This window comes from Ursus maritimus, unplaced genomic scaffold, assembly GCF_017311325.1.
Source record: "Ursus maritimus isolate PB19 unplaced genomic scaffold, ASM1731132v1 scaffold_9, whole genome shotgun sequence".
Classification (NCBI taxonomy): domain Eukaryota; kingdom Metazoa; phylum Chordata; class Mammalia; order Carnivora; family Ursidae; genus Ursus; species Ursus maritimus.
Window position 1 is genome coordinate 13,170,630 of NW_024427107.1, and position 27,836 is coordinate 13,198,465.

Below are 27,836 nucleotides of genomic sequence, written 5' to 3' on the forward strand. Positions count from 1 at the left end.
CATTTTATAGGTGAAGAATGTGGGGCCAGAGAAGCTGAGTGAGGCACTCCGTAGAGCCCACTGTGACTTAGTGACGTGCTGATGAGAAGAGGCACTTAATCCCTAGCCTAGTACTCTTCCTCAGCTCACTTCTCCCAGGGCCCTTATAATGAACAGCAAAAAACATCTGCAGTCATAACACAAAGTCATTATTAATTTTGCTACATGTGCAGAAAGAACCTCTTTCTTTTTCTTTAGGTAGTTAAAATTTCTTTCTAAAGCTTTTTTCACATTATTTATTCATTTAGAGATATAATAAAGGTATATGTGAACCTTCATCTAAATGATAGCAAATTAATGGAGTCTAAACTAATGAAGTTTCTTTCTAGTTCAAGCAACAACAGTGAGACTCAGAAAATGGCTCTCATGTCACATGGGACTTTGCGTGTGCCCATGAGAAGGTCAAATGAGTTCATACGTGGAATGAGCGTAGAGCAGTAGATGTTGGCAATGATAGGTAATGACATTGCCCAGGCCCTTTAAGATGGCTGTGCATTCCTGAATGAGGACTAGCATATTACTCCGGGCCCAGCCACAAGCATGACGGAGTAAATGAGGCTCTGGGCCAATGCTGCCCAACAGAGAGAATGTGAGCCACACGTGTAAAGCTGTTTAAGTTGTCCTGTAGCCACATTATAAAAATAAATAGGTGAAATTAATTTCAATAATGTCTTGTTTAACCCAATACACGCAAAAATTACGATTTCAATATGTAATTTTAAAAAGTATTAATGAAATACTTTACAATCTTTTTTTTATACTATCTTCAAAATCCAATGTATTTATTACCTTTACAGTCCATCCCAATTCAGACCAGCCCAATCTCAAGTCCTCCCCAGCCACAGGTGGTTAGGGCTCTGTGTTAGTGTTGTTCTTGTCCTATTTATTTGTGAGCCTAATTTCACAAAAGCATCTACTTCCAACCTTTCTGAAGATGCCTGTGGTTTTTCTTGGCTCTTTCTTCCTTGTTATAAGATCAGTCGGCAGTGCCCAAGCCCATCACAGTTAAATAGAGATACATTATACATTTAAATCTGAGTTATGGTACATAAATTCAAGAGCTAAGCTGAATATTTAGCTCTCTTTAAAAATAGTTCACTTCAAAAGTAATAGAATATTTTTCTTGGATCAGTTTCTTTATATTTCCAGTTCACTAAATGTGGCAAATTGTATTGTCAACGTTGAGGAAGGTTTATTTATTTCTTCACTTTGATAAGGTAAAGCTTTGCTGCTTTCTGTGAGAAATAGTTAGGCTTATCTCTTAAAAACATGATTTATTGATTTATGATTCATGATTTATTTGGTTCAGTAAACATTAATTGTTCCCAGCAAGCACAATCATGTTGCTGCAAGAATGATTTTGATTATGGAAAGTTTGTTAGCTGAACAGAACATATGTCTTACAAATATTCCTTAAACTCCTTCTCAAGGACATGATCGAAGGCATTATGGTAGAAAGAAGCTTCGTACTGCTTTACACAGTTGAAAACAACTCTAAGTATGCTGCACCGAAAACTACATAAATAATTGCTTATCAGATGGAAGTTTTTGTGTTACTTATAAAAATATAGGGTAAGGTCATAAGGTTAACATTCATGAGGAATGGTATCATCACTTATTTTGAATTCTTAAAATGTTAGTCTTTATCAATTTTGAAATGTTAGTTCCTCATTTACTGTTAGGTTACATGATGCAGGAGTATACACATTTCTCTCTTGTAAGTTTTCCCATAGCTTCATGGGAAGCTATGGGAACTTTGAGTTGAATTCATGCTTTGTGGCCCAATTTATAAAAGAACTCAATATTCCCAGGCCTTAATTTTCTTATCTGCAAAAGGGGTAGAAAAATAAAGGCTAAAAATGAACGAACCCAGTTAGCTGAACAGTTTACATGTCTCAGTCCATCTAATCCTCTTTACTCCCACCTCGCGGGATTTCATATCTTCGTTTTACACATGAGGCAGTGGAATCTGCCCAAGACCACAAAGCCAGGGGTGGAACCATCATTCAAGCCCAGGCTGGAGCTCCCGGGGGAATTTCCTTCATACTTAAAATTACAGGGAGAAAAAGAGGCTTAATAGTATTACTTAGAAGAATTCTCTAAAGATACACTTTTTTTAAAAAATATATTCTTTCTGTTTAGAAGTCGTTAGAGAGGCTCACTAGGATATTAGGCAATTCTGTGCTATTACACAAAACCAAGCCCATCCTTGACTTTAAGAAGTAAAACCAGGACTGTGGAGTCCTTCCCAGTGAAGGGATGAGGTTGGTCTCTGGAAAACAAGTGGTTAGGACCTGAGTTAAATGAGGGTTTGACTTAATTGCCTCTGAGGCATCTCTGGCCTCCTATGACTCTTGATGCATGCCTAGGGTTGAAGGGCAGAGTTCCTGTGCCCTTATTCCACGTTGGTATAGACGAAGCCAGGCAATAGCAGTTCATTAGTAAGAAGATTATGTGGTGATGGCTGTTGAGATAAAATAGTGAAACAAAGTCTTAGAAATAAACCTCTGACTGACAGCAGAAGTCTCAGGGCAATCCTGGATGGGTTTTTGCAGAATGGACTAGCTCACGGTGAACATTTCCATCTTCATCTTGTTCTTTCTGGAATTCAATTGCCTTCAGAATCAGTAAAATTCGACCATGGCTCGAGACCTTTGATGATATGGGGTAGGGAAAGTTCCAAACACTGGAGAAATGAAGGAGAAGATAGAAGGTAGAAAGGGAGGAGGAAGGGGAGGGAATGGGAGGGAAGGTGGGAGGGAGAGAATGAATAGAATGGCAGGAAAGCAAAACTCAGCTATCAGGGTTAGAATGAAGGCTTTGTTGGGGTAGTCTGCCGCACCACTGAGATAACCAGGGCTGAAATAGCTCACATCACTCCCCTGTCTGCCCTTGGGGTCAACCTGGCATTCAGTGTCACAAAGAGGACCCCAGAGAAAAGTCTAAAATGTTTATTCCAGTGGAAGCATTAAGCTTCTTGCGGGGAGGCAAAGCCACTGAACATAGAGATTACCGCCAGGAGTGACCTGGACAAGGAAGTCACAAGGCAAGGGGCTCCTCCGTGGTTAATGCGCTAAATGCGTCATTTCTGAGCCCTCTGTTTACGAGTGGTGACGGCATTTTTATCAGTCAGGCCTTGATCAGTCTTCTCACAGACTGCTTTGACTCTGCTAAATGTCCAGAAGGCGACATTTAAGAAGGGCATTTCTCTTGGCTTCTTTTATTTATACCAGCTTTTTTAAAAAAGCAACATTTGCTTTCTGTTTTCTGAATTTCAACTCTTTCACAATGTAGTGTGTTCCTGTTATCAATGTCCATTGTGTGAGCAGGTAAATGGAATTATGTCATGCTGAAAGTAGAAAAGGCTCAGGCCATCTATTCAACCAGGGGAAATACAGATAAGAAAGAAAATGTTTCAGTTGGTTCCTCAAGCTCAGCTCCTCCCAATTGGTCAATAGTTACCTGCCGCTCACCCAGGACACACAGTGTATTGACTGAGATAAGGCAGCTTGCATTCTGTGTGCCTGCTGTCAGTACAGGCATTGAAATAAATCACATCGATCTAAACTTGACCCCAAGTGGAAGGAAGGAGGGTCACCTGAACAAGGACTGTAAATGATGTCACTGTGAGAATGACAGCTTTTTCCTTCCTGTCCTGCTAGAGCTAGCGCCTCACCTCCAAACACCCCCTCGTCTGGGTGTCTATCACAGTAATCCCACATTTGTTTGTGCATCTAACGTTGGGTAACTGAAGCAATATTTCCACAAGAGAAGTAAGATTTCTGAACATTTGCTCACAGTCCCTGGCATATATCAGGAGACATTCTCAAACATTTCTTGCTATAAGTGAGCATAAATAAATGATTTTTGTTTGAAAATTCAATATTTGACAATTTGTGGATTTTTCCCCCCATAGTGGCTCCCCAAATAAGGGTGGGGAAAGTTTAAAAACAAATCCAATACTCGTTAAAATCACAGACAATAATTCGGATGGATAACAATTTTCAAGATCCAAAAAAAAAAAACAAAAAGAACAAAAGCAAAACAAAGATAGGGTGGAGATCTGAGCCAAATTTAAAAGAAGAAATTGAATACTCAACCACGCACCTTCAAGATGGAAGAGAAATGGTTTACCAGCAGCATATGCAAATATAGCTAAATTTTCCTCAGCTATGTTGTGTGAGTGCCAGAAAGGCTAATGCAATTCTAGGCGCATTGTCTGTGCTTCCACAGAAGAATACAAAGAGGAAAAAAATAGGGAAGCAATAATTTCACTCTATTTTGAGGTGACACCTTGTGGGCAACCGGTTGAAGAAATGCAGGAGAGTGTCCCGGTGGTAATTTGAGAAATATTGGCACAAGAGGAATCCGGTTAGCCTAGGGGGTGGCAGGGAGAGGGCTGAGGGTGTCACGGAACCAATGTGAGTTTGCTCCTTGGTGAATCGAAGGTAGAAACTGTGCCCAGGTAAGCTGTCACACAAAGGAAACTTGACCTGCAACAAATAAAGAGATCACAGGGAATAACTTCCAAAGTCGTGACTCCCCAAGCAAGGGTGGATAGTTTCCTTTTAGTTAGGGTTGGGGTGAATATTTAAAAAGTAGATCCTTGTCACCCTATGTAAAGATTGGCATTGCGTTGCACATGTGCCTTAAGGAAACATGCCTATCCATATTTTGTACGTTATGTAAATGAGGCTTGTGCTCCTCGTTGGGATAATGAGGTAAAGGTAGCTGTCAGTAGTTCTGGGGGTCACTCCATGGTCCTTCTGTGCAGACGCGAGTAGGGGGTTTAGCTCAAGCTGGTCTGGGTGGTCTTGTCAGGGCAGTTGCTATCACCGGAGGGGTGGTTTCCAGTTTCTTGTGCCTGAGTTAAGAGGTAAGCTGGAAAGAAGAGCTTAAGGAAAAATGGGGGGACAAAAGTCGGTGAGTATAAGCAGGTGGGCAGGGAAAGTTCAGGTCTTGAGGTCTAGTTGGTGATGAAGGCACTAGATAAAGACTTAAAGCTTCGTTATGTGGACCAGGTAGATTACGTGGAAGCTGATGGCTCCAGCAGGCAGAACAGGAATGGTATATAGAAGTTGTAAAAAGACAGGTTTGAGTTCAGGGTAAGGAAGAACTTTCCAGTAGTTCTTGGTAGTCCATGGAGTTTCCAGTAGTCCATGGAGGAGTGAGGTTCTCAAGTCTGATATATATTCGGGAAGAGGCTGCATGGCCCCTTAAGGGGTCAGTCTCGATGGGTCACTAAGGTGTCTTGTCATGCTGTGGCTGTGATTCCCTTGCCATGTGGTAAAATAGAGCCAACTGGCATGAAAGAAGAGAAGTGCAGTGGAAGGTATCTGCAGTGGAGACTTCCGCTCTTACTGAGGACAGAGTGGGTAGGCAGCTGTCTGACGGGCCAGAGGGAGGTGGCCTGAGTAGGCAGTTGTGTCCCTCTGGTGTTCTTTGGGCTTGTTTTAACGCTTGCTGGGCTTTCAGCTTTTCTTTTTTTTTTTTTAAAGATTTTATTTATTTGCTTAAGAGAGGGTGAGAGAGCACAGAGGAAGAAGCAGAGGGAAGAGCAGACTCCCCGCTGAGCGGGGAGCCGGACTGGGGCTCGATCCCAGGACCCTGACCTGAGCCAAAGGCAGACACTTAACCGACTGAGCCACCCAGGAACCCTGGGCGCTCTGGTTTTCTGTTCCTGACATAAATCTACTGCTCTACCCCACCCCTGTCTATACAAGCACACATTGATTGCTTCACTAAAGCAGAAGGAAATGCATAGGAAACGTGTAAAATAGCTGAGCTAGACTCTGAGCTGGGGCTTCCTCTGCTCTGTCCTGGGAGTAAATGAATCCATTTCATTTTATTTTTTAAAAGATTTATTTGTTTATTTGAGAGAGTGCAGGAGGGGGAAGGAGGGGCGGAGGGAGAAGGGAGAGAATCTTAAGCAGACTGCGTTGAGTGCAGAGTCCTCCGCCGGGGCTTGAGCTCAAGACCCTGAGATCACGACCCAGCCAAAATCGAGAGTCAGACGTTTAAGCGACTCAGCCAGCCAGGTGCCCCTACATTTCACTTTCAAAGGTTAGGCTTGGTACCTAGAGTTGGACTGTTTGACTGGATTGATTTTTCTAGTAGAAATCGACTGTTTTGAGACAACTGTATTCATTTGCTTCTTGGTTTCTCTAAATGTTCTATGGTACATACACATCCTGAATGGAGATAAGACTCTCAGGCAGAAAGTTATTTTTGCAGTGAGGTGGAAGGAACATTAGATCTTTCAGCTAAACAACCTGCAGCCCTAGGTACGCCCAGAAGTGGTGTGATCTATTTGTGTTGCCTTTTCTATGCTACTTGCTTTTTCCCCTTAGGTTTTTTTCCCTTTTATAAAACGGAGCTCATAACAGTACCACTCCTTAGGGTTGTGAAAATGAAGTAAGTTAATACATGTAAAGAACTTGCGTCGATACCTGGTGCATACAAAACAAGTATTAGTGTTATTATATACTGGTTTGGGAGTCCTTTTGACCACCTCCAGGATTAGTAATTTACCAGAAGGACTCACGGGTCCCAGAAAAGCTGTTATACTCAGTTATGGTTTGTTACAGCAAAAGAATACAGAGTAAAATCAGCGAAGGAGAAAGATGCATTGGGTGGAGTCCAGGTGTACTGGACCCATCGCATGCTGCCAGTTGTCCTGACAGAGCTTAATTCTCTCGGCAATGTGTGACAACATGCACCAGATGTAGCCAACCGGGGAAACTCACCCACACCTTGGTGTCCAAGGATTTCTGTTGGTGGGGAGGAGCCAGTCACACAGACATGCAGTCTTCAGCTCCTCCTTCCCCACCTGCCCCCACGAGAGGTCAAAGTAACATAGTGTGACCCCAAATGGCATGGCCCAAAGTCTCAGGCACACAAAGACACTTTTATCAGGTGGGATACTCCAAGGGTTCGGAGGAGCCAGTCAAGGGACATTTGGAATGTGGAGGGCTTGGGCAACTCAGCCTCCTGAGTTAACATTTTACTGCACATTATATATAAATTTTGCTTATTTGAACAAATTCAACCATTTTCTTAAGGCTTGAAATACTTTTTTTTTTTAGTATGTGAACATTTATTTTTTATCACATGTATATCTCTTATAACCTTCTCTGTATGAGCTGGAAAATAATTTGTTTCAATCCACGTTATAAACCCAAAAAAGAAACTGTTATTATCCAATATGAAGAGGACATACCAGAAACTAAAGATCATACTATGATTGCAATAATGGTGATAACAGAATGCTCCATAAATTTTAACTAAAATTACATGTCAAATGCTTTATGAATATTATCAGTTTTAGTCCTTATCAACAACTGTGGGAGGGAGGTAATAGTTCTGTTTAACAAGTGAGAGAGTAAAAGTCTAGAGTGTTTTAGGAACTCCCCCAAGGCTCCTCAGCCAGTAAAGGGCAGAGTCTACATTTACTGATCTGATTCCAAACCTCATGGTCTTAACATCGTGCATGATCATTTTCTATGATGTTGAGAAACAAAGGCTCTAAAGAGTATTTTGAAACATTAAAAAAATCCAACAAGATTTATTTGATTTGATGCATCTCAAGATCCATAGAATGTTTAGACACCAAGGCAGAGTTGTGGCTAGAACACGTGTTGCTTTTACCAACAGAAGAGATCTCAGCATAGAAGCTTCTAAGATGCCTCTCTCCACAAATATGTGATGTAGGAGGCAAAAAAGCAAGAAAAAGAGAGATACCAAAAGGAGGAAAATTATATAGTTCTTTGAGTGTTTTGATTAATAAGGGGAACATAAAACCTGAATGTTCTCCAAGATTCCAAAATTGTTGCCACCATGAATTGTCTGTAATTGTATCTTTCTGCTTCCCCTATTATTAGATCTCAGTCTGTGGTAGAAGCTGGGACCCTGAAACACGAGGAAAAGGGAGAGAATGAGAACACTCAGCCACTCCTGGCTCTGGACTGAACCCCGAGTCACCCCATGCTCTCACAGATCGCCGGCCTTCAGTGGTATCAGCCACCCAGGAAGCACATGCGCAAATGACCCACACAGACACCGTGCGTTCTGCTTGACACAAGGCCCTCCACTCCCGCCACCTGGTCATGACTGTCACCAGCCATTGGTCTGAGCAGCCAAAGTTGAACAAAGACTTGAGAGATGCTTTTTTTTTTTTTTTCAGTGAGGGGACTGGAGGTGAAGAAAGGCAGTCATGTAAACATGATTCCCCCTCCCCCATATTTATGGTATTAAATGAATTGAAAAAAAGAAAAACTAAATTTGATGCACACACTGCATTAGTACCAGGATTTTTCTGAGGTACCGCTGAGACCCTCTCCAGGTTTTGTGACTTAAGATTAAGTGCATTTCCAAGTAGATACATGAGAATGAAGCTGTGCAGACCCAATTGTCAAGCTCAATGTAGTGCAAAGCCCAAGACAGTAGTATCTCCAGTAATTTCCATTCTTATTGAATTATTTTCTTTGACCTCATCACCAGCATCGAATTGTTCAGCCCAAGGGCATGTTCTTGTAGGTCTGACTCTTTGCAGAGTTTGCTTATTTTGGATCCTGCAAGAATGATTTTGATGTCACATCTTTTGTCAGGCCACCAGCTGATTACCATGATCTGACTTTAAAAGAAGACACACACAACTTGAAATACGATTATTTCATCTTAATAATGTGACTTCCCACAGGCAACATGAGTCTCCGGAGGGGGGCGGGGCCTCATTGAAAACTCATGTCAGTGATTAATGGATCCATTCAAATTGCCTCACTTGGGTCACTACAAGCAAGAAAAGTGCTACAAAAGCATTTAACTCCCCCACCCTCCCGCAACCAGTTAAAGGTGTGGAGGAGGGAGCTGGCTGTTGCTGAGGGGGTAGGTACCAATCATGGAGGAAGACCCTAAGGATGGCTAAATATGCAAGCACTGACAATAAGAAAAGATTAGGAATGAGGGATAAAATGCCAAAGATCATTTTCTTTGTCTCTTCTCCTTAGAAATGGAGTCCCCAACTCTCCATTCAAAGGAAATTAAATAAAGATAAACAGATATCATAGGATAGGATATCCTTACTTGTGCCATGTTTCCCAAAACCAGTTGTGTGTTTTAAGGCATCTCTTATATTCCCAGCCATCCACAGGACATGGGCATTTATCAGTATGACCAGTTGGTGCTCAATGTCAAATAAAAGATATTTTAGTTGATAATGGGCAGAAAAATATGATTTTATGTTTTAAGGATTTAGGAGGGTTAGCTAAAAAATTCAAAGAAAAGAGGTGATTCGACTGGCCGTGATCACCCTCAGTAGATATTATTACTAATCTTCACCATTTATTACATCTCCTTCTCAACAAATCTAGTGTTTTAATTTTTTTTCCTACTGGCAGAGGAGAATAAGAGAAGTAATTTTTGTATTCCACCCTTGAAATAAAATTGAAATAGAATTAAAAATATTTCTCAACCAATTGTATCATGGTATAAATAAAACCCATTCATTTTGTGTAGACATTTCAAATAACAAAATAGTAACATTGAAATAATTCTACCCATGCAGTGACTGAAACACTTTTCTTATATTCCATGACATAGGGAAGAAAGATAAAGAATTAAAGTGAATTAGAAAAATCCATTTTATGACTTGGGTTTATAAAATAGTTATGGGATCCAAGTGTATAAAATGTTATTGGAGTTGATTATTGCCAACATTTTGCAACAGTAATAATTCTGGCTTTTCAATTGGCAATATTTAGAATCCTACTGTAGTGACCTGATTTTAAATACCATATTATAATTATTAAGTTAAGAGCTAGTTTTTACTCTATTCCATGATTTCATTAAATGAATGTAAGATGATGGTTTAACATCGACAACTTATACTTTAAATTTCTTTATGTGTATGCAATATACATCCAAGAACCAAATTCAGTAAGTGACATGAATGTTATTACACGAGCATTGCATTGTATTGTCCTTTGTCAGTCATTTCTTCTGTTCAATAAATACTGAAGGACACAACACCTTTTGATTTTTCAAGAGCTTGCTTTTTCTTCTGGACTTTGGTAATTAATTTGGAGACTTTCCTCACATGCTGCTTCATCTATTTGAATGGGACTGTTTTTGGCAAAACAGAAGGGAACAGGACAAATATGTTGCAAACCCTTCTAACTGGAAGTTAATGTCAAGCAAAAAGGGTACATTTCAATGGTAAAGAGCTCTTTTTAAAAGAGATAAAGCATCCTCCTTCATCCCTAGATGGAAAGGAAGCACATGTGATTTTTCTACCCGTGAATGCAATCTGGTAACCTCTGCATCATTTCTTCAGCATTTTTGTTCATATTGGCTTAAAATTCAGGTGCATGAATATCCTTACATTCACATAGCTAGCATTTCTAGTTTGATTGCAAACATGCAATATTTAATGCATTAATACCCCTTTAAATTAATAATTTGATCATCTTTGGAATAAGTGGGCAAGACCATTTTTTCAACTCTTACTTCTAATGCCGTGGTTAATAGTAAAGCTAAACTATGGATAACAAGTGCTACTTCCAAGCTATATTTAAATGGCAGAAGTTTCTCAAGCCAGGGAAATGGAAGAGTCTTCCAAACTCTTTCAAAGAAGGCAATCCTAAACCCACGACTAAGATCCTGGCATTCTTGGTCTTCCACTCTGCCGTCCTTCATATTTTTACAAAATTGTGATGGGAATCCATGTAAGGACCGCCTTGCTCACAGGGATCTACGTTAGGTAAAGAGACTCTGGATTCCCGCCCTGTCTCAGATGCCAAAGACGCCAAGGAGCCAGATGTCCTAGTAGCTACCTACCTACCTGATCTTGAGAGAAAATTTTTACTTTGAGAAATGTTACCTTTTTTTCCCCCCAAGTTCTAATTCTTGGCATTAAAAAAATTCACAGGTGGCACTTTTATGAGTCAATATAAAATGACTCCATGTCCTGTTTCAGTATGAAAAGCTCCTCTTGGAAAGACAGCATCTCTCTACCATTTGCATGGCGAGGAGAGACATTAAGACAATGGCTTTCAATGAAGATAAGAAAGCAAACAGACTCAGTGGGTGGGAAGCAGTACAGTTCACAGACATCAGCGTAATTACATCTTTCTCCTTTGTATTAGGAAAATAAAATTGCTTCTTTATGAGTGTCTTTTACTAAAAATAATTAAAAGAGGGAAGTCTGAGTTCACAGGGAAAGTCACCATTAAGCAGCTAGAAGTAAAGCATTTATACAGCTTATTATTAAACTCAACAAAAAAGTAGTGGTACATGATGACAATACGGCCTAGCTACCCTAGAAAAATATAATTGCATAGAAAAATTACAAACTAAAGCGATCCATTCACAGTTTCTACATATATTCTCATCGTACACTGATCTCGGCCTCTTCTACATGGGAAAAATATCTTTGGCTGACAAGGCAGAAGCTCTCATGTCTTCACCAGAAATATGGCATTGGATGGGTGCTGTCGTGGGATGAGGGACAGCAGGGGGCTTTCTACGTGAATTGCAGCAAGGCAAAATATTCCATTTAGTGTCTTCTAACCCTAGGAGAAGCCTCAGAATTTTGGGGGCTGCCCGTCAAGAGAATGAAGGGCCCTCAAACTCAGAACCTCTATCCCCACAGTCAGCAAGGCAGCTTCTCTCCAGTGTGTCCCAAGGCTCCCCGACACGCTAAATTGCAGGAAGGCTGTGTCTCTGCTGGGGTGTCAGCTCTGGGTGCCACACATCCACGATGAAGATCAGCCGGAAAGACGCGGCGTCCTGCCACACCTCGTGCTCGAAAGAGTCGTCAAAGATGAGCACCTTGCCTTCTTCCCAAGTCCTGTAACAGAAAAACATGGATTCAGACGGTGCACTTTCACGGTAACCTTTGCGATCCGACCAGAAAATTGGAACACGAAGCTGAGATGGAGTCTTCCCTTGGTGATTAAGAAAGAACTCCAGGATTTTTACCATGAACACAGTCTTCAATGCTCAGCCCGAGAGTATGCAAAGGACAGGGGATTGGTGATAAGGCCAGGCAGACTGACCTTATCACTGGCCCTGCAGTTACTCTTGGTCTGAGCCTAGGTGAGGCGTGTTGAGGCAGGCAAGCTGGCAAAGGCGTGCCCCGGCGGCTCAGGGCCACGGTGACTTCCTGGCCAGTGACTGCATGAGATCCTCCCCGGCCTTTCAGAGGCTGCTCTAGACCTCTGCATAGCACCTGGGGCTCAGGCATCTCAGTGCCCTGCAGGCTACCCTGCATGGTGTCAGCCGTCTCCACATGATTTCCTCAAACCCTTCCATTTGTTGAAGTTCCATTTCATGGAAGAAAGTTCCATTTTATGGAAGGGCAGGTTGGGGTTGACTTTTGTTTGTATTTTTAATGTCATCTGCAACGCAAGCGGGTTATCCATGGGATATTTTAAGTCAATGCTGCGAAACACCTTTTAAGGCCTCCAGCATTACTGCGTAAAATATGTGTTCAGGAGCTAAGACCTAAACATAGTGCTCGTCTAAATAAAGCAACCAAGAGAGAAATGCGCAGGGGCAATTACACAACGCCTTCCACATCCAAGGAAAGTTTATTGCTCGTGCTAATGTTCTCCTCTTGTTAAAATGGGCATTAATTGCCAATATATTACATGCTGCGTTCCATTTTTAAGATGAAATTTTTACTAGGAAATTTTCTTTAGATATTAAAATTCCACTCAGGCATTTGAAATTTTATGTCAGGGATTAACCAATAATTAAAATTATAGGATAGAAAATGCTGGCTTGATTTCAAGTTACTGCATTATCATAAGGAAGTTTGCCTTATGAACAACTATTTGTGTTTTCTTATGCTCATTACTAGGTGATTAGTCAATATTACATTAGGTAATATTTCATATTCCAGGGTTTCTCAGCCTTGGCACTAGTGACATTTGGGATCAGATAATTTGCTCTTGGGGGTTGTCCTGGGCTCTGTGTATGTTGGGCAGCATCTCTGGCCTCTACCCACTAGAAGCCAGCAGCGCGCACTCTCCCAGCAGTCACGACAACCAAACATGTCTCCAGTCATTGCAAATGTCCCTGTGGGGTGGTGATGGGGGTGTTGAGAGGCAGGTTTGTCCCAGACATACTGCATTAATACGACAGCCAAATTTCTCAGTTACTTAAAGTGAATGATGAAGTAATGAATATTTGCAAGTTAAAAGTTCCTTGGAATTGAGAATCAACCTCCACTTCTGCCACCCATGCCCACCCTCCTGGCCCACCTTATATACTGTCTCACACACCTAGCCTAATACCTTGCCTTCAATACACATGGCTGCTTAACTCTTCGGTATGATTCCTCTTAAGGATCAAAGGGTTCTACTGGAGTTCCATCCAAGTGTAACCAACAACAGAAATATAGAGACACAGGAACAAATGACACAATTGTATTATTGCCATGCAAAAACCAAACTTGAAAAAAAAAGCAAAGTTAAGAAGAGAAAAAAAATGACAAGAAAAAAGTGAAATGACCCACAGCTTATACAGTTTGGTGGTGATTTTCTAGATCTTAATGTTTTTGATGGGACTATGCAATGTCTATGGGTACCACGGACAAGCCTACATATAGGCAAAAGATAAGGGGGTGGCGTGCTCTCAAGAGGGAAAGGCAGCACGGCAGCAACCCAAGGGTCTACTGATGAACGAATGGGTAAGCAAAGTGTGGGAGAAGCATACAATGGAATATTATTCAGGCTTACATAAAAAGGAAATCCAGACAATGCTGTAACATGGACATTAAGACATTTTGCTACGTGAAATAAAGCCCTCATACAAGAACAAATATTGTGTGATTCCACTTATAGGTGGTACCTAGAGTCATCAAATTCACAGGGACAGAATGATGGCGAGTTGTGATTTAGTGTGTACGGGGCTTCAGTAAGATGAAGAGTCCTGGGAATGGATGAAACCTGGCGATGTAGCACGATGTGATCGTATATAACACCACTGACCTGTATGTGCATTTAGAAATAGGATGGTCAATTTATGTTCTGGGTGTTTCATCACAATTGAAAAGGAAAAAAGAAGGGAAAGGCAAAGGGGAGCATACGGTAGAAGAGAAAGGGGGAGAGAAACAGCAGAGTGCAATGGAAAAGTTATAGCCCCGAGGGGAAGCAGATTCAAACCTCTTGGCTCTGCCACTTACTACTAATGTGACCTGGGGTGAGGTGCTCCGCATTCCTGAGCCTTTGTACCTTTATCAGCACAGCTGATGTGAGGATTAGCGTATGCTGGGCGTAGAGTAGATATTCAATTAACAGCAGAGAACATCAAACAGAGGAGGCAGGAAAATACAGGAGGAAATAAAGATAAAAGAGGTGATAATGTATGGAAGTGGTATAATGCTACCAAAAATAACCTTGGCTTCATGCCCTGTGGATTTGCCTTCATTTGAGAAAACTGAAAATCTTGCAAGGGCGTGAGATATCAAAAACCTTTCAGAGAATCTGCAATACACACTTGTGCTGCAATGACAAGTGGTTCTCAATGTTTTCTGAGTGGTAGAGAATCCAGAATCTACTTAAAATATTGGAAGTAACTCAAAGACCCAAAGAGAAAATTCTAGGTTGTGCAAACTATTTTTCACTAGATTCTGATGGGTGTAAGAAAGCCAAATGCCCTGATGAAACAATTTTTTTAAAGATTTTATGTGAGAGAGAAAGAGAGAGAGAGAGAGAGAACGGGGGGGGGGGAGGAGTAGGGGGAGAGAGACAAGCGGACTCTGTGCTGAGCGTGGAGCCTGACATGGGGATCAATTTCAGGACCCTGAGACCATGACCTGAGCTGAAAAGAAGAGTCAGACGCCTGACTGAGCTGCCCCGGTGCCCCAACACAATTTTTTTTTAAATAAAAAGTCTAGGAGGTATTTCCAAAGAGTTGGATTCCTTTAGGGCCATAAAACTCATGGGGAAGTGTGTTCCATTATCTTCTATTTGCCCTTCCATTTTCTTTCATACATTTTCCCAGAAACAGCAACGATATCCAATTATTTAATGTAGATTCCTTTTGAATACTTCAAAACTGGTGTCTTTCAATCACTTAGGACACCTAAAGTGACAAAAAGTACAGACCTCATTAACCTCAAAGGGAAGAACAACAAAACCCCATCCAAGCAACACGCAGGCTGAGTGACGGGTTAAGTAGAGATAGACAGCTTGTGCGGGAAAGGATGAAGTCCTGCACAAAACAAGACAGAGCTGGAGAGGTCAAAGGTCTTTAGATCTCTTCCAAATGACAAAGACTCATCCTTGCAAGGCCAAGAAACAGTTTTCAGGCCACTTGCTTTGTGAGCAAAGCTCCACCACATATGACTAAGTTATACTCTAAGTATGACATGAAGCGTGCCCTCTGGAGAAAAGATTTCTCAGAGTCACCTTTGAGCTTCCTCATGGCGCTCACGCGGCCCTTCTCTGAGGATTCAGAAAAGCAGGACCAGAGTCGGAATGTTGCCCCTCCTCCCCAGAGGGCTACCTACCCTGGCCTTTAGAATTTCTTACCATTACGAGAAGAATGCCTCTCCATGGTTTGCAAAAGATACAAGACTATCTGGCCGAAGATAAAACGATATCATGTAATTTCTCAAGTTATAATTAATGATCCTGGTATAACAGTGGCGGTACAAACCTATCAACCCTAACCATGTCACGGAATCATCATCAATGATAATGATGCTACTGGGTGCTTACAGAGTCTTCCACCTAAAAACTTGATTGATCGTATCTCAGTGATTTTTGCCAGAATGTTCTGAGGTAGGCAAGAGACATGGTTCTAACTTTCCAGCAAAGGAATCCTATGGAAGCAAGGTCGGATGTCTGCAGTGATAACCGTGATTCTGTGGGAGAAGCAGAAAGTCGCTAGCTTTGCTTCCAGAGCCCAAATCTTTGGCTCAAGATCACGGGACTAGGGGATCTTCTGAGTGCCCATAGGTGCTGTGGTGAGGTGGCCTGTGTGTGGGGCATGGAACAGGCAAAGTGGAATGCAGAAAAGGGTCAAAGAGCTCAGGAACGAGGCTACTTAACACAGTGCTTATTAATTCTGATCTATTGAAATCCCTCCTTTCTGACTGCATTAGAAATCCTGGCACATACTAGAATTGAAATGTTAAACTCTTCTCTCTACCTAATACATTCAGACAGAAACATACACACACATTCTTTATCTATCTATCTATCTATCTATCTATCTATCTATCTATCATCTATCTATCATATCTATCATCCATCTATCATCTATCTATCATCTATCATCTATCAATCATCTATCTATCTATCTATCTATCTATCATCTATCTATCTATCTATCTATCTATCTATCATCTATCTGGAGAAAGCACTTTTCTGGAGTCTAGAACACCTGTGTTCTTGTTCTGACAGCTGTGAACTAGCCACGTGGTAAAGCACTTCACGTAGGGGCCTCAGTTTCCCCATTTGTGCAATGATAGAGGTGGATAAGATGGCCTCTAAGGCTCCTTGCAGCACTAAAATTCTCTTAATTTTCTGAGTTAAGTAAGTTATTGGTTAGGACTTCAGTCTTCACATTGTATTTCATAGGATATAGTCAACAAGCTTTCATCTGAGAAATGGCTATAGTATTTGCTATTTTATTTAATGTCAAAATATGAATTCCAATAAAAGATGGCTAACTTCACAAAGAAGCTCTCTTCCCAACAGACTGTATATATACGCACCCCTGATGTATCTCCTAGCCCCTCACGAAGAGCCCCTGCCCGGCTGCCACATGGCTTCCCTCCTCTCCACAGAGGCCCTAGAATTCTGGGTTATGCCCTCCTGCCCACCCCGCTGCTGCCTCTGTGGAAACTTCGGGCTTCCTTCTCTTGGCCCCAGGTCAACCAGTAGCAGGGGCTCTGTCACATAGCTGAGAGAGCCAAAAAAGGACAAAGAAAGAGAAAAGGCAGGAGAAAACTCCTAAAGCCTCAGACAGGATGCCACTGCCCACTCCCCACGTACCTCTAGTTCCAGGGTGGGGACACAGGGAGGAACGGGAGAGGTGCAGGAGTGGGGGGGTGGAGCGATCAGCTGTGCTGCTGCCGGTCCTCCTTTCTCCAGCACCCCTCCTGGCCCCATACCTATCAAACCCCAGTCCCCATCTGCATCTGTCCCATCCCTTCACCAGCTCGGGGCCCGCACACCCTTGGCTTCCTACCTCGTCCCCTAACTCTTTAAAGTCCCACCTCCTCCCTGTCAGAGCATGCACTCCAGGTCACATGAACCACATCTGATCGTGGAGGAGTGCTTGGTCTCACTCCCTGGAATGTAAGGGACAAAAAGTCCCCATTTCCGCAGCACTCAGACAAGACGACAATAAAAGATCCAGTACGCTGAGTGCACTCGCCACATTGTCCTCTGTACATACAGTTCCGTGGGCGTCCCTAGGATTGCTTTACAACTCAAAACCATAGAAAGATACGCTTTGATTCTCGTCTCAGAGACAAGGAAATCAAGGCTCTGACAGGTTATGCAAGTTGTCTAAAGACCGTGAGGTAAAAGCTTCGGAGGGCTGGCCCAGGAACCTCCACATCATTTAATATTGCCGTAGCAAAACGGACTCCAGCTTTCCAATTTCTCAACAATCATTTCAACAAACAAAATGTTTGCACATGATTCGTATTCCCTGTGGAGATGTCGCTGGGTATCTGTGTGGACGAAAGCCATCAACACACTGTGCCAAGCAGAGCAGGGACTAAGAGACTCTACTGATGCTTTTAATTCACCCAGTTGCTCAAGGAAAGGCAGAAAGAGGGCAAAATGCTACCTGTTCAATAGCAAACCTTCAGGAAAGCTATCTGGTTAAAATGCCATTTTCAACCTGCAACCCCAGATGGGCAGATTTGAATGGTGACTTGTGGATAAGGTCACATTACCATTTGGATGGAAGATGGTTATATTTTGTGAAACAGAACAGCTAGGATTCCAGGGAAGATTTTAAGACTTTAATCTTCTTGGATGCTTTATAAAAACCAAACAAATGTTGCCTATGAACGATTCATGGTGGTTCTAAAAAATTAAGTCTTCTCTTACTGTTAATATTTTAGTGGGCCTTCCACAGGGTCTCCCTAATTAGAAACTTGAGAGATAAATGAAAAAAATATGTTATAAACTACTTGAAGTATGCTACGGGAGAGGGCCATTATTTCTAAAGCAACAGAGAGGGAATTCATTTCTTCAGCACGCTTTCCTGGTATGTATTGGTCTTGTCTAATATTTCAGGCTGGCCATTTGCAGGCAATAATGCAGAGTCTCCGGGTGAGCCACACGGTCACTCTTCTTTCCTGCAGCTTGGTTCTAGTATGTCCTGGAGGTCCTCTGGGAGACTCAGTAGAAAGAATTTCTGCCTGGGATCATCCAAAGCTTAAAGAGCTTGGCCATGCCATGAGGGTAAAAATTAGTTCCCACTTGAGGGCGGCATGTTTATCCACTGACTCAAGTTCATTCAGCTTTGGATCAAGATCATAATGAGCTCATCTGACAGACCACAAAGCATGACCTACCAGGGTGACACAAATGGCCCAAAATGGAGACTCTCCAGCTGCTTTCTCTACTTGGTATCTTGTCTGGAAACGAAAACCACCACTCACAGTGATCAGCTTTTAGGTACAGGATGATCATCATCAAAACCCCAAAAGCCCAGAAACCTATGCATAGTGAGGCTATGGAGCTGAGGCTACACAGACCCTCAAGCCAGACTGCCTGGGACCAAACCTTGGTTCTGATATTGTAGTGGGTTGCAAGGTGAACTCCCCCAAAAAGTATGTCCACCTGGAAACTGTGAATGTAACCTTATTTGGAAAAAGTGTCTTTAGAGTTGTAATAAAGTTAAAGATCTTGAGGTGAGGCCATCTTGAATTAGGCTGGGCTCCAAATCCAATGATAAGTACCTTTATAAAAACAAGGGGAGGGGTGCCCATGTGGCTCCGTCGGTTGGGCATCCAACTCTTGATTTTGGCTCAGGTCGTGATCTCAGGGTCATGGGATCGAGCCCCATGTCAGGATCAACAGGGAGTTTGCTTGAGACTCTGTTTTTCCTTCTTCCTCTGCCCCTCCCCCATCTCTCCTTTAAATAAATAAATAAATAAATAAATAAATAAATAAATAAATAAATAAATCTTTCTAAAAAAAAAAAGAGAAAGAGAGAGAAGGGGACAAGACACAGGGGCAAGGTGCTGTGCTGGCAGGGGCAGAGACTGGGGCGATGTGTACAAGCCAAAAAATACCAAGGACAGCCGACAGCTACCAGAAGCCAGGAGAAAGGCAGGCACGGATTCTCCCTGGGAGCCTCTAGAAGAACCCAACCCTCCTGATTGCTGACTTCAGACTTCCGGACTCCAGAACTATGAGACAGTGCATTTCTGCTGCTGTGAGGCATCCGGGTTGTAGTGATCTGGTATGGCCGCCCTAAGACGCTCACAAACAGCAGCGCTTGCTAAGCTGAGGGGCCTTGGGGAAGTGACTTGGCATCTTCATACCTCGGTCTCCCCAGCTGTAGAACCGACGATTTAATCATCCCTTAGGATTGTCGTGAGGATCGATAAGTAACGTGTGTGGCACCCTCCGAGCTGCTCCGCACAGCCAGCGCGCTATTTATCTCTCCTGTGCCCCTCCTCCTCCTCACGGATACACATCCGCATCTGGGCACTGTCGCTGAGTATCAAGATCAAAATCGTATTTACTTTTCTCTGTTGTGCTTCTGTGTTTTACAAATTATGTCCAAGGAATGTGCCTCATGCATCAGAGGGCATTTATGCATTTTAAATGATCACTGTATTTGCACTGATAACAGGCTGCCCACGCTGTGCTGTGTTTCGCAGTGATGGAATATCTAAACAACACGCGTGCTAGCAGGGCCCACACGGCGCCGGAGGAACAGCCATGCGATTATTAATACCCGAGAACTCCAGCGCACAAATTGTTACGAGCCAACTACTCTTTTGGAAGTTGAGAGGCTCTGAAAATTGCTTCCTGTTGCCTAGCACAAGGAAGCCTGATTTCCTGGTATATGTGTTTCTCTTCCCACCCTAACAGTATTTCTACAGTAACAGCCTGAAACTTCCAGGTTTCCTATTATGGTCTTTCTGTCTCCGGAGTTTAGAAGCTGCCTGTGTGCTCGTCAGGTATCTAGCTCTTCTCACTGTCAGCATTACACACTACTTTAATGGACCCATGTCTCTTAGGAAAAACACTATTTTTGTAATGAAGTACTTCACCTGACCTTGAGGGAAGGCTTACTGAGGACGAGAATGTAACACACTATAAAGTACAAGAGAAGGGACCCACAGAAGGGTGCCGACCACGATGAGGTGGAAAGGCACTGCGGCTTACGGACTCGCCAGGGCCAGAGACCTGGAAGCACTGCATCCTCTGCAAAATCGCCTTCCTGGTCCGACCCTTGGTAGGGGCGTGGAAAGTTCTTTTTAATAATCACCGCAAAATACACCACCTGCAAGCTACTGTTATCCGCAGGTACTTCCTGTCACGTGAAGTAGGTTATCTTTCAGCACGGTGGAAACGAGGGGCTGCCGAGTGAACGTCCTTGCTCAAGCTCACCCTCCACGTGAGTGGCAGGACTGGGGCTCCTTCGGGTAGGTAACAAGACAGTTACCCTAATCACGTGTTCGACTTGAGGGGAGGGGTTGGCAGTCCCCTCCTTGGTCACGCACAGGTGTTTGCTGGGAGTCGGGGGGGGGGCACACTGCGCATGTGCTGCCGGGACACCTCTCCCAGCGTCACTTCTGCGGTGAGAGCCCTGCTTGGCTTCTTGTTTAAGCCTCTGGCACTGTCCACCTGCTCCCTTTCCTCGCTGCCACCCACGTTCCTTCAGCCTGGGTTTCTCACTGCCTCAGGCCTCCGATCACTACCTCAGTGCCTGCATGTCCTTCTCTCTACCTTTTCCTAAGTGGACTTCTGTCCAGTGATTTTTCCCAGAGTATCTCTAAGCAGGACAGACTTGAAATGTTAACAAATAAATGGAAAGCAGGAGGGACGGACGGAGGGAAGGAGAGACAGAGACGGAGATAACAAACAAGTTTATAACCATAGGCAGTACTCAAGAAACAGGCCTGGTGCTCTCCACTGTCTTCACTGCCCGTGGTTATTTGATCTTGTTCCCCAGCATTCTCTCTGTATTCCCTGGGTCCCCCACCATGTCCTCACCCCTCTTCCCTTTGGTGGAGGCCCTGCAGACCCAAACGGAGTTCTCAAAGGTTGACAAGATCCATCCATCTGGGGAGGAACCTCTGCTGTTCAGCTATCTCCAATTCTCGTCCTGGTCCTGCCGACTCTGCCGCCCGCTGCCCCATCTCCCCGGTGGTTCTCCTTTGTCTTTGTCTAAGTGTGGCTGTGTTTACGGAGTCTCAAGCTTCCTCCAGAACCTCCTGCTAAGTCTGCCCCTTGCACCTTTATGTCTAGACTTGGCTTCTCTCCTGAGCTCCAGGTATCTATATCCTGCCGACTGCTAGATGATTCCACGATTGTGTTCAAATAGCAACTTAAATAAAATATACACAAACACGGAACTCATGATCCATTTCCCTGAACTTGCCTCACACCTCCCAAGATCGTACTTGCTAAAGCATCAACAGCCTTCTACCAACCAAAATGGACACCGCCGAGTCACCTTGAACTTCCCCTCCCTTGCATCACACTTGGGATTCATTTGAGTCAATCTTCGTATCCCCTGTGCCTGCTTGTTACTCTCCTGTTGTTCCCAGCATCCCGAGTCCAGCTCTTCTTGGACGGGCTGCTGTGACAAGGCTGTTAACTGTTTTTCCTGTCTTCCCCCACAGCTTTCTCCCATGGCTTCCAGAATATCTTCCTGACAAAGCTCTGATCCCACTCATTTTTATTCAAAGCTTGTACGATTGGGCTTCTATTCCACTCTTTCACTTTCCAAACTTAGTCTAAATGTGCTGTTAAAGCTTTTAGACTAGAGGGTGGCTCTAACGTCTTGGGGGGCCACACAGGCGAACCAAAGCCTAAGCCAGAGTCTGTGCACTTGAATCTGAGGAAGTGAATCTGAAGAGCAACCAGTCGCGAACAGCCAACCCGGTTTCCCCAACATGGCAGCCACATACACTATATGCAGTCGAACACTTACTTTGCTTGGCTTCAGCATCTTCTATAGGGAAACCCTGCCCCTACCTCCTGTCCTGGCACGGTCCTAACCACCTTTTGTTTGACACTCTCTGATGTGAATCGGTGTATGCTCCAATAACCTCTTGAAAATTTTATCACGCATCAGTTTACCTACACGATGGTATCCTACACTCTTGGTTGCAGAAATCACTCCATATTCTTCACATGTGCCCTATCATTTCTGGCTTCTGTGCCTTTGCAGATCCTGTTCTTTCAGCCTGCAGAGCCCTCTTCTCCCAGCTTTGGATTTCCAAACCTTCCTGTCTTTAAAAATCACCACGGCCAAGATTCTCATACCCCAGCAGCAAATGGGCTACTTGGCCATTGACCCATCTGTAGCATTTTTATCTCTGCCTCTCTTATGACTCAGAACATGTGAGCCTATACTGGGTCCCTGATTAGGCACGTCTGGCAGGGGAAGGCCCCCATCGGATTCAACTCTGAATCCTTGTGCTGCTGGGCCATCCATGTCCGGGGTGGGCAGTTCTCTGCCAATAACCGAACGAGTGACTCCGTGTACTCATGAACAGCCCTCTCCCTCAGACCTCAGCTGAGGACCATGACAAATGCCGAAGAAGAAAACAACTTGGATTCTGCCCTCCAGGAGCTTATAGCTTGGAAAGATTAGGCTAACATATGTTAATTGATAAAAAACAATGGAAGATAAAGAATAGGATTACTGAGAATATACACTATATACATTCTGTTAAGTCAGAAAAGAGGCTCCTTTTTATGAAATGACATTGGATCTTAGTAATAGGGTTTTTTTGGATGGGTGAAAAGAAGGGCCTTCTAGGTGGAGGGAGTAATCAGATTAGGAGAGCGAAAGGCAATGGGGAGAAGGGCCTAACATTCACCATGTCCCACTCACGCTAGGATGTGGGCTCAGTGCCCTGTATGCATTATTTCATTTAATCCTACAACAGTCCTGCAAAGCAGACAGCATCAGTGCCAATTTTATAAGTAAGGAGGCTGAGGCTCTAGGGGATTAAGGAAGCGGCCAAGGTTATGCAGGATTAGGTGGCAGAGCTGGGATTGGAACAAGGCAGCCTGCTTCTGCTGTACCACGCTGCCTCCTCCAGAGCAAAACACAGAAACATCACTGGGCATTTTCTTCAGGAAGGGGGACTCTCTGCACTGATGAATCACTCACGTTGCAGAGCAAGAAGCACAGTGTGTAATACGTGTAGGGCTCGGTATAAGGTAGCTGACTCTGAATGGAAGTCTGTCCATCTGGAAAGAAAAGCGAGAAGGCTCTTCTTCAAAGGGATGAGTGGTATGGGGAGAAATGATGAGGAAGGGCAGCCTGAGAATGGAGGGCTGTCTCCAGACTAATAGAGAGCAGAAAAAAGGGACAGAGGCTCGAGTTTGGATTAATATTACCCATCCCAGCTTCCTTCAGTTACAATGGAAGAGAAATAACCCAACTGAATATAGAGTGGTTAAAATGAACACCCATCCTCACAGGTGATAGGAAAGACGATGATGGCGGGAGACATACTTGGTCTCGTTGGCACATCGGATCTTGCAGCCTTCCTTGGGAATCACCAAGCCCAGGTGCATTCGGAGTCTGCAGTTGGTGGGCCCCGTGTGTGGCCACACGTGAGTTCCTGGGTGCATGACGGAATATTTGATCTGCGCAGAAAATACAACAAACTGGTCATCCATTTATTGAGGGATGGAGGAAGTGCTAAATTAAAGTGACAGGATAAAATGAATGTCAATTTGAATTTGAACCTTTGTAAGGCTCAGAATTTATATTCTCGTCTTACTTCTTGGATAAGGACTCTCATTTTCTCCCAAGCGATAAACATTGAACATTTCCTGTGCTCAATTCTGACACCAACCACATGAAATTATGTTTTATCAAAGAGAGAGTGAAAAAAGATGCCTTCGTTGGGCCAAAAATAACGCTTTCTTTATAAAGGTCACCACTCCCTTCTTCCTAATAACGAACTGTGTTCTTCCCATCACTGAAGACACGCTTGGTACCTGTCCTCTTCTGCATCCTGTTGTCTCGGGAAATTTATCTAGTAAAGAACAGGTTTTAGGAGCTCCTTTACAGGCATTTTCATTTTTCCTTCCTAGAAGAAGACATGATAAAAATCATTGTTAGAAGCAATTCACAGTAAAACTCCTTACTAGGAATGAGAAAGCTAAGCACACATAAGAAAACAAAGTGTAACGGACAGTGACTGGCAGAGCAAGGACCAGAAATGTCCAGTGTTGGACTATTTGACTAAGGCTGTCTAATGGACAAGGTGAGTGTTGAATACTTATTCTCCCTGTGACAGGTAGAAAAATGCTCCCCCCCAAAGGTGTCCATGTTGTAATCAGGTTATGCTATATGACAGGTTATGCTATATGACAAGGGGAGAGAGCAGCTGCAGATGATATTGAGATTTCTAATCAGATGACCTAAAAATAAAGAGATTACCCTGGATTAACTGGATGGGTTCCATGTAATCAAAGAGTCTTTCAATGTGGAAGAGGGAGGCAGAACAGAGGGATACAGAATGAGACAGACTTGACCCGCCATTGCTAGCTTTGAAGATGGAAAGCAACTGCAAGCCAAGGAATATGGGCAGATTCTAGAAGCTGGAGCCTCCAGACGGAATAGAGCCCTGAGGACACTCTGATTTAAGCTCAGTGAGACCACTGAAGACTTCTGAGCTCCAGAACTGTAAAGATAAATACATTTGTGTCATTTAAAAGCCACTAAGTTCGTGGTAATTTGTTAGAGCAGTCATAGAAGACTCCCTAAGAAAAAAAACAGCTTCTATTTCTAACCTAAAAATGCATTTCTAGGACTATATCAAAGAGTTACCTAAACATTTTTAATTGGAATTGAATGTATTTTTCATCGTACAGATCATACCTTATATGAAAAGGGGAAAAAGGAGCGCCTGGATGGCTCAGGCGTTAAGCGTCTGCCTTCGGCCCAGGGCGTGATCCCAGGGTCCTGGGATCGAGCCCCGCATTGGGCTCCCTGCTCTGCTGGGAGCCTGCTTCTTCCTCTCCCACTCCCCCTACTTGTGTTCCCTCTCTCGCTGGCTGTCTCTCTCTCTGTCAAATAAATAAATAAAATCTAAAAAAAAAAATAAGAAATGGGGAAGAAGTATCTGAGAGATGATGTCTTCTATGAGTGACTGTGTCGGGGACACAGATTTTGGGAGATAGTCTTAAACATCCTGGACTATGCAAATTTCTTCACCACTGACAAAATAACTGTGTCTATAACTGTGTCTTAGGGAAGACATGTTTGGAAATGTACACAGCATTATTTGTTCTTACGTAGGAGTAAAATAATGGATTTTTTAAAAGAAAAATGTTAATTCCCTATTCAAGATTCCTGTAAGGGGCTGCTACATCTAAAACTGAGTTTAATTTTATTTAGCTAATGTTAGTTGTGTCCTAAGATAATCATACACTGAGAATAAAATGAGAGTTACAAGGAATGCAACTTCAAGGCATTCTCCTCCAATGGACCTCAATATTTTAGTAAACAACTTCTATATGTGTATTAGCTTTTCCTAAGTAATCTTCTTGCCCCTTGAGTAAAATGTTAGCTGCTATTTTTAGATTAATGGAGTACCCTAAGTAAGTTGAATGATAAATGCCAGTTTGACCAGATTCCTGTATACATCATCATAAAGCATTTTGAAGCCCAGCTCCCCATGCCTTCCCTTATGCAGGATCTGGGGATGGACTGGTAGGAGTCCCCAATTCTGGGTTCTGTGCTGTGCAGGTAGCAGTTAAGTGAAATCTGGAAGCTTGAGGAACCAGAAGTGGCTGGACTTCCCACAGGCACAGTAGAGAGGGCTGAGCATGTGCCCCTTAGAGAACAGGTGTATTGTACCTTAAAGAATGGGTAACCTAAGGGGCTGGGTGTCACTAGGACCACCACTTGGTCAGGACTAAATTAGAGAGAGCACCTCTAGCCATGCAGACACATGAATCCTTTCTAGTCTGTAAACACATACTCTCTGTAGGGGAAAAAGCTGTGTAGATGCCTGACATTCGTGGATTACCACTGGCAGCTTTAAGGATTCGCACATGGTGGCGAGGACTTAGGAATGCAAGAACGGGGGGCTCCTGGGTGGCTCAGTCAGTTAAGCAACTGCGTTCGGCTCAGGTCATGATCTCTGGGTCCTGGGATCAAGTCCCGCATCAGGCTCCCCGCTCAGCAGGGAATCTGCTTCTCCCTCTGCCTCCCCCCTTCCCATCTGTGCGCTCTCTCTCTTTCTCTCAAATAAATAAATAAAATATTAAAAGAAAAAAGGAATGCAACAACAGTTCCATGGTGCTCACCATGGGCCAGCAACCACTAACATCCTTAAAAGGACTCATCTGATGCCTACAACACCTGGGGAGGGAGCTGCTATTAGCGCTGTATTTTAAGGAGGAACAGAGGCACAGAGAGGTCACACATTAAGTGGCACAGCAGGAATCCCAGCCAAACTGGACCCAGAATCCATGTTCTTAACCATGACCCAAGTACCATGACCTAAGACCACCACCCCTCCATTACTGTTCTTATTATATAACATACGATTATTTTGTAATAAAAAAGTAGTACCACTATCATTTACTGGATAATTGTCAGATCTTTCGAGAGTGCTCACTGATCCCAGTAATAACCTCGTATCTGAGGCACTAATTTCATTGTCCTTTTTCAGATGAGGATCCGAGGCACAGAGATTCAAAAACATGTTCAGATCACACAACTAACAAGTGGTGTAGCCAGGCCTCCAATCTGGAATTGTTGGTCTCCCAAACCTGTGCTTTAAAGCATAATTTATCATTTTGTCACATCTTGGAGTAGAAAGCAGCTGCAGGGAGCAAACGCTCAGCTGAGGAGGAAACCGCCAGGTGGCTGAATTCAGGGTGGCTTTATGGCTGTTTTATTATTTCTCACCAAATTTAAAGTAACTCTCAAGAAGTGATCGACTTTGTTTCTTGGGGAATATGGCCCTAGAAGAAGTTCTGTCAATGCAGATTTGGAAGAATCAATTGGATACTTCATTTACATGTGAATACACTTCATGAAAAACTCATGGAGCTGGGATTTTTAAAGGTCTTGGGTTATTTTCTTTTAAAGATTTTTTTAATTTATTCATTTTTGAGAGAGAGAGAGAGAGAGAGAGACCATGAGTGGGGGGAGGGGCAGAGGGAGAAGCAGACTCCCTGCTGAGCAGTGTGTGGGGCTCAGTCCCAGGACCCTGGGATCATGACCTGAGCTGAAAGCAGATGCTTAACTCACTGACCCACCCAGGTGCCCTTCAAGGTCTTGGGTTGTATGTTTTTTTGCTTCAGGGCTCTGCTGGGATAACAGGTTCATCTTGCATGACAATTCTGATCAATTGACAGTGGCTACCTAGAACACTGTGGAGAAGGACTCAGAGGTTGAGGTTCAGTTTGAGCTCATCCAGAAAGGCTACTGAGATTAGTTAGCATCGCCCCCTATGGGTTCTGGAAGAAAGAATGACTACACACGTATGGCATATCTGCTAACTATATATTTTAGCGTTCATTGTTGGTGATAATTAATAAACTTGACCAAAACAGATAGTCCATAACATTCACTTAGCAATTTGAAAACGTATTTGT

The 27,836-nt window shown here is 43.3% G+C and overlaps 2 protein-coding genes across 3 annotated transcripts in view; one reads left to right on the forward strand and one right to left on the reverse strand.

Annotated features, from left to right (window-relative positions):
* The window catches only part of CLVS1 (clavesin 1), a 165,806-nt gene extending 157,534 nt beyond the window's left edge, over positions 1-8,272 (forward strand). Inside the window, exon 5 of the mRNA XM_008706729.2 lies at positions 7,920-8,272. Within this exon, the coding sequence (XP_008704951.1) occupies positions 7,920-8,007 (88 nt within the window). The 3' untranslated portion in view covers positions 8,008-8,272. The remainder of the gene's footprint in view (positions 1-7,919) is intronic.
* Positions 8,273-11,152: 2,880 nt separating this feature from the next.
* ASPH (aspartate beta-hydroxylase) overlaps positions 11,153-27,836 on the reverse strand; it is a 209,561-nt gene continuing 192,877 nt past the window's right edge. For both annotated transcript variants that reach the window (XM_040626070.1, XM_008706728.2), the window contains exons 23-25: positions 24,219-24,310; positions 23,728-23,861; positions 11,153-11,884 (exon numbers count right to left, since the gene is read on the reverse strand). In XM_040626070.1, the coding sequence (XP_040482004.1) occupies positions 11,734-11,884; positions 23,728-23,861; positions 24,219-24,310 (377 nt within the window). In that variant the 3' untranslated portion in view covers positions 11,153-11,733. The remainder of the gene's footprint in view (positions 11,885-23,727; positions 23,862-24,218; positions 24,311-27,836) is intronic.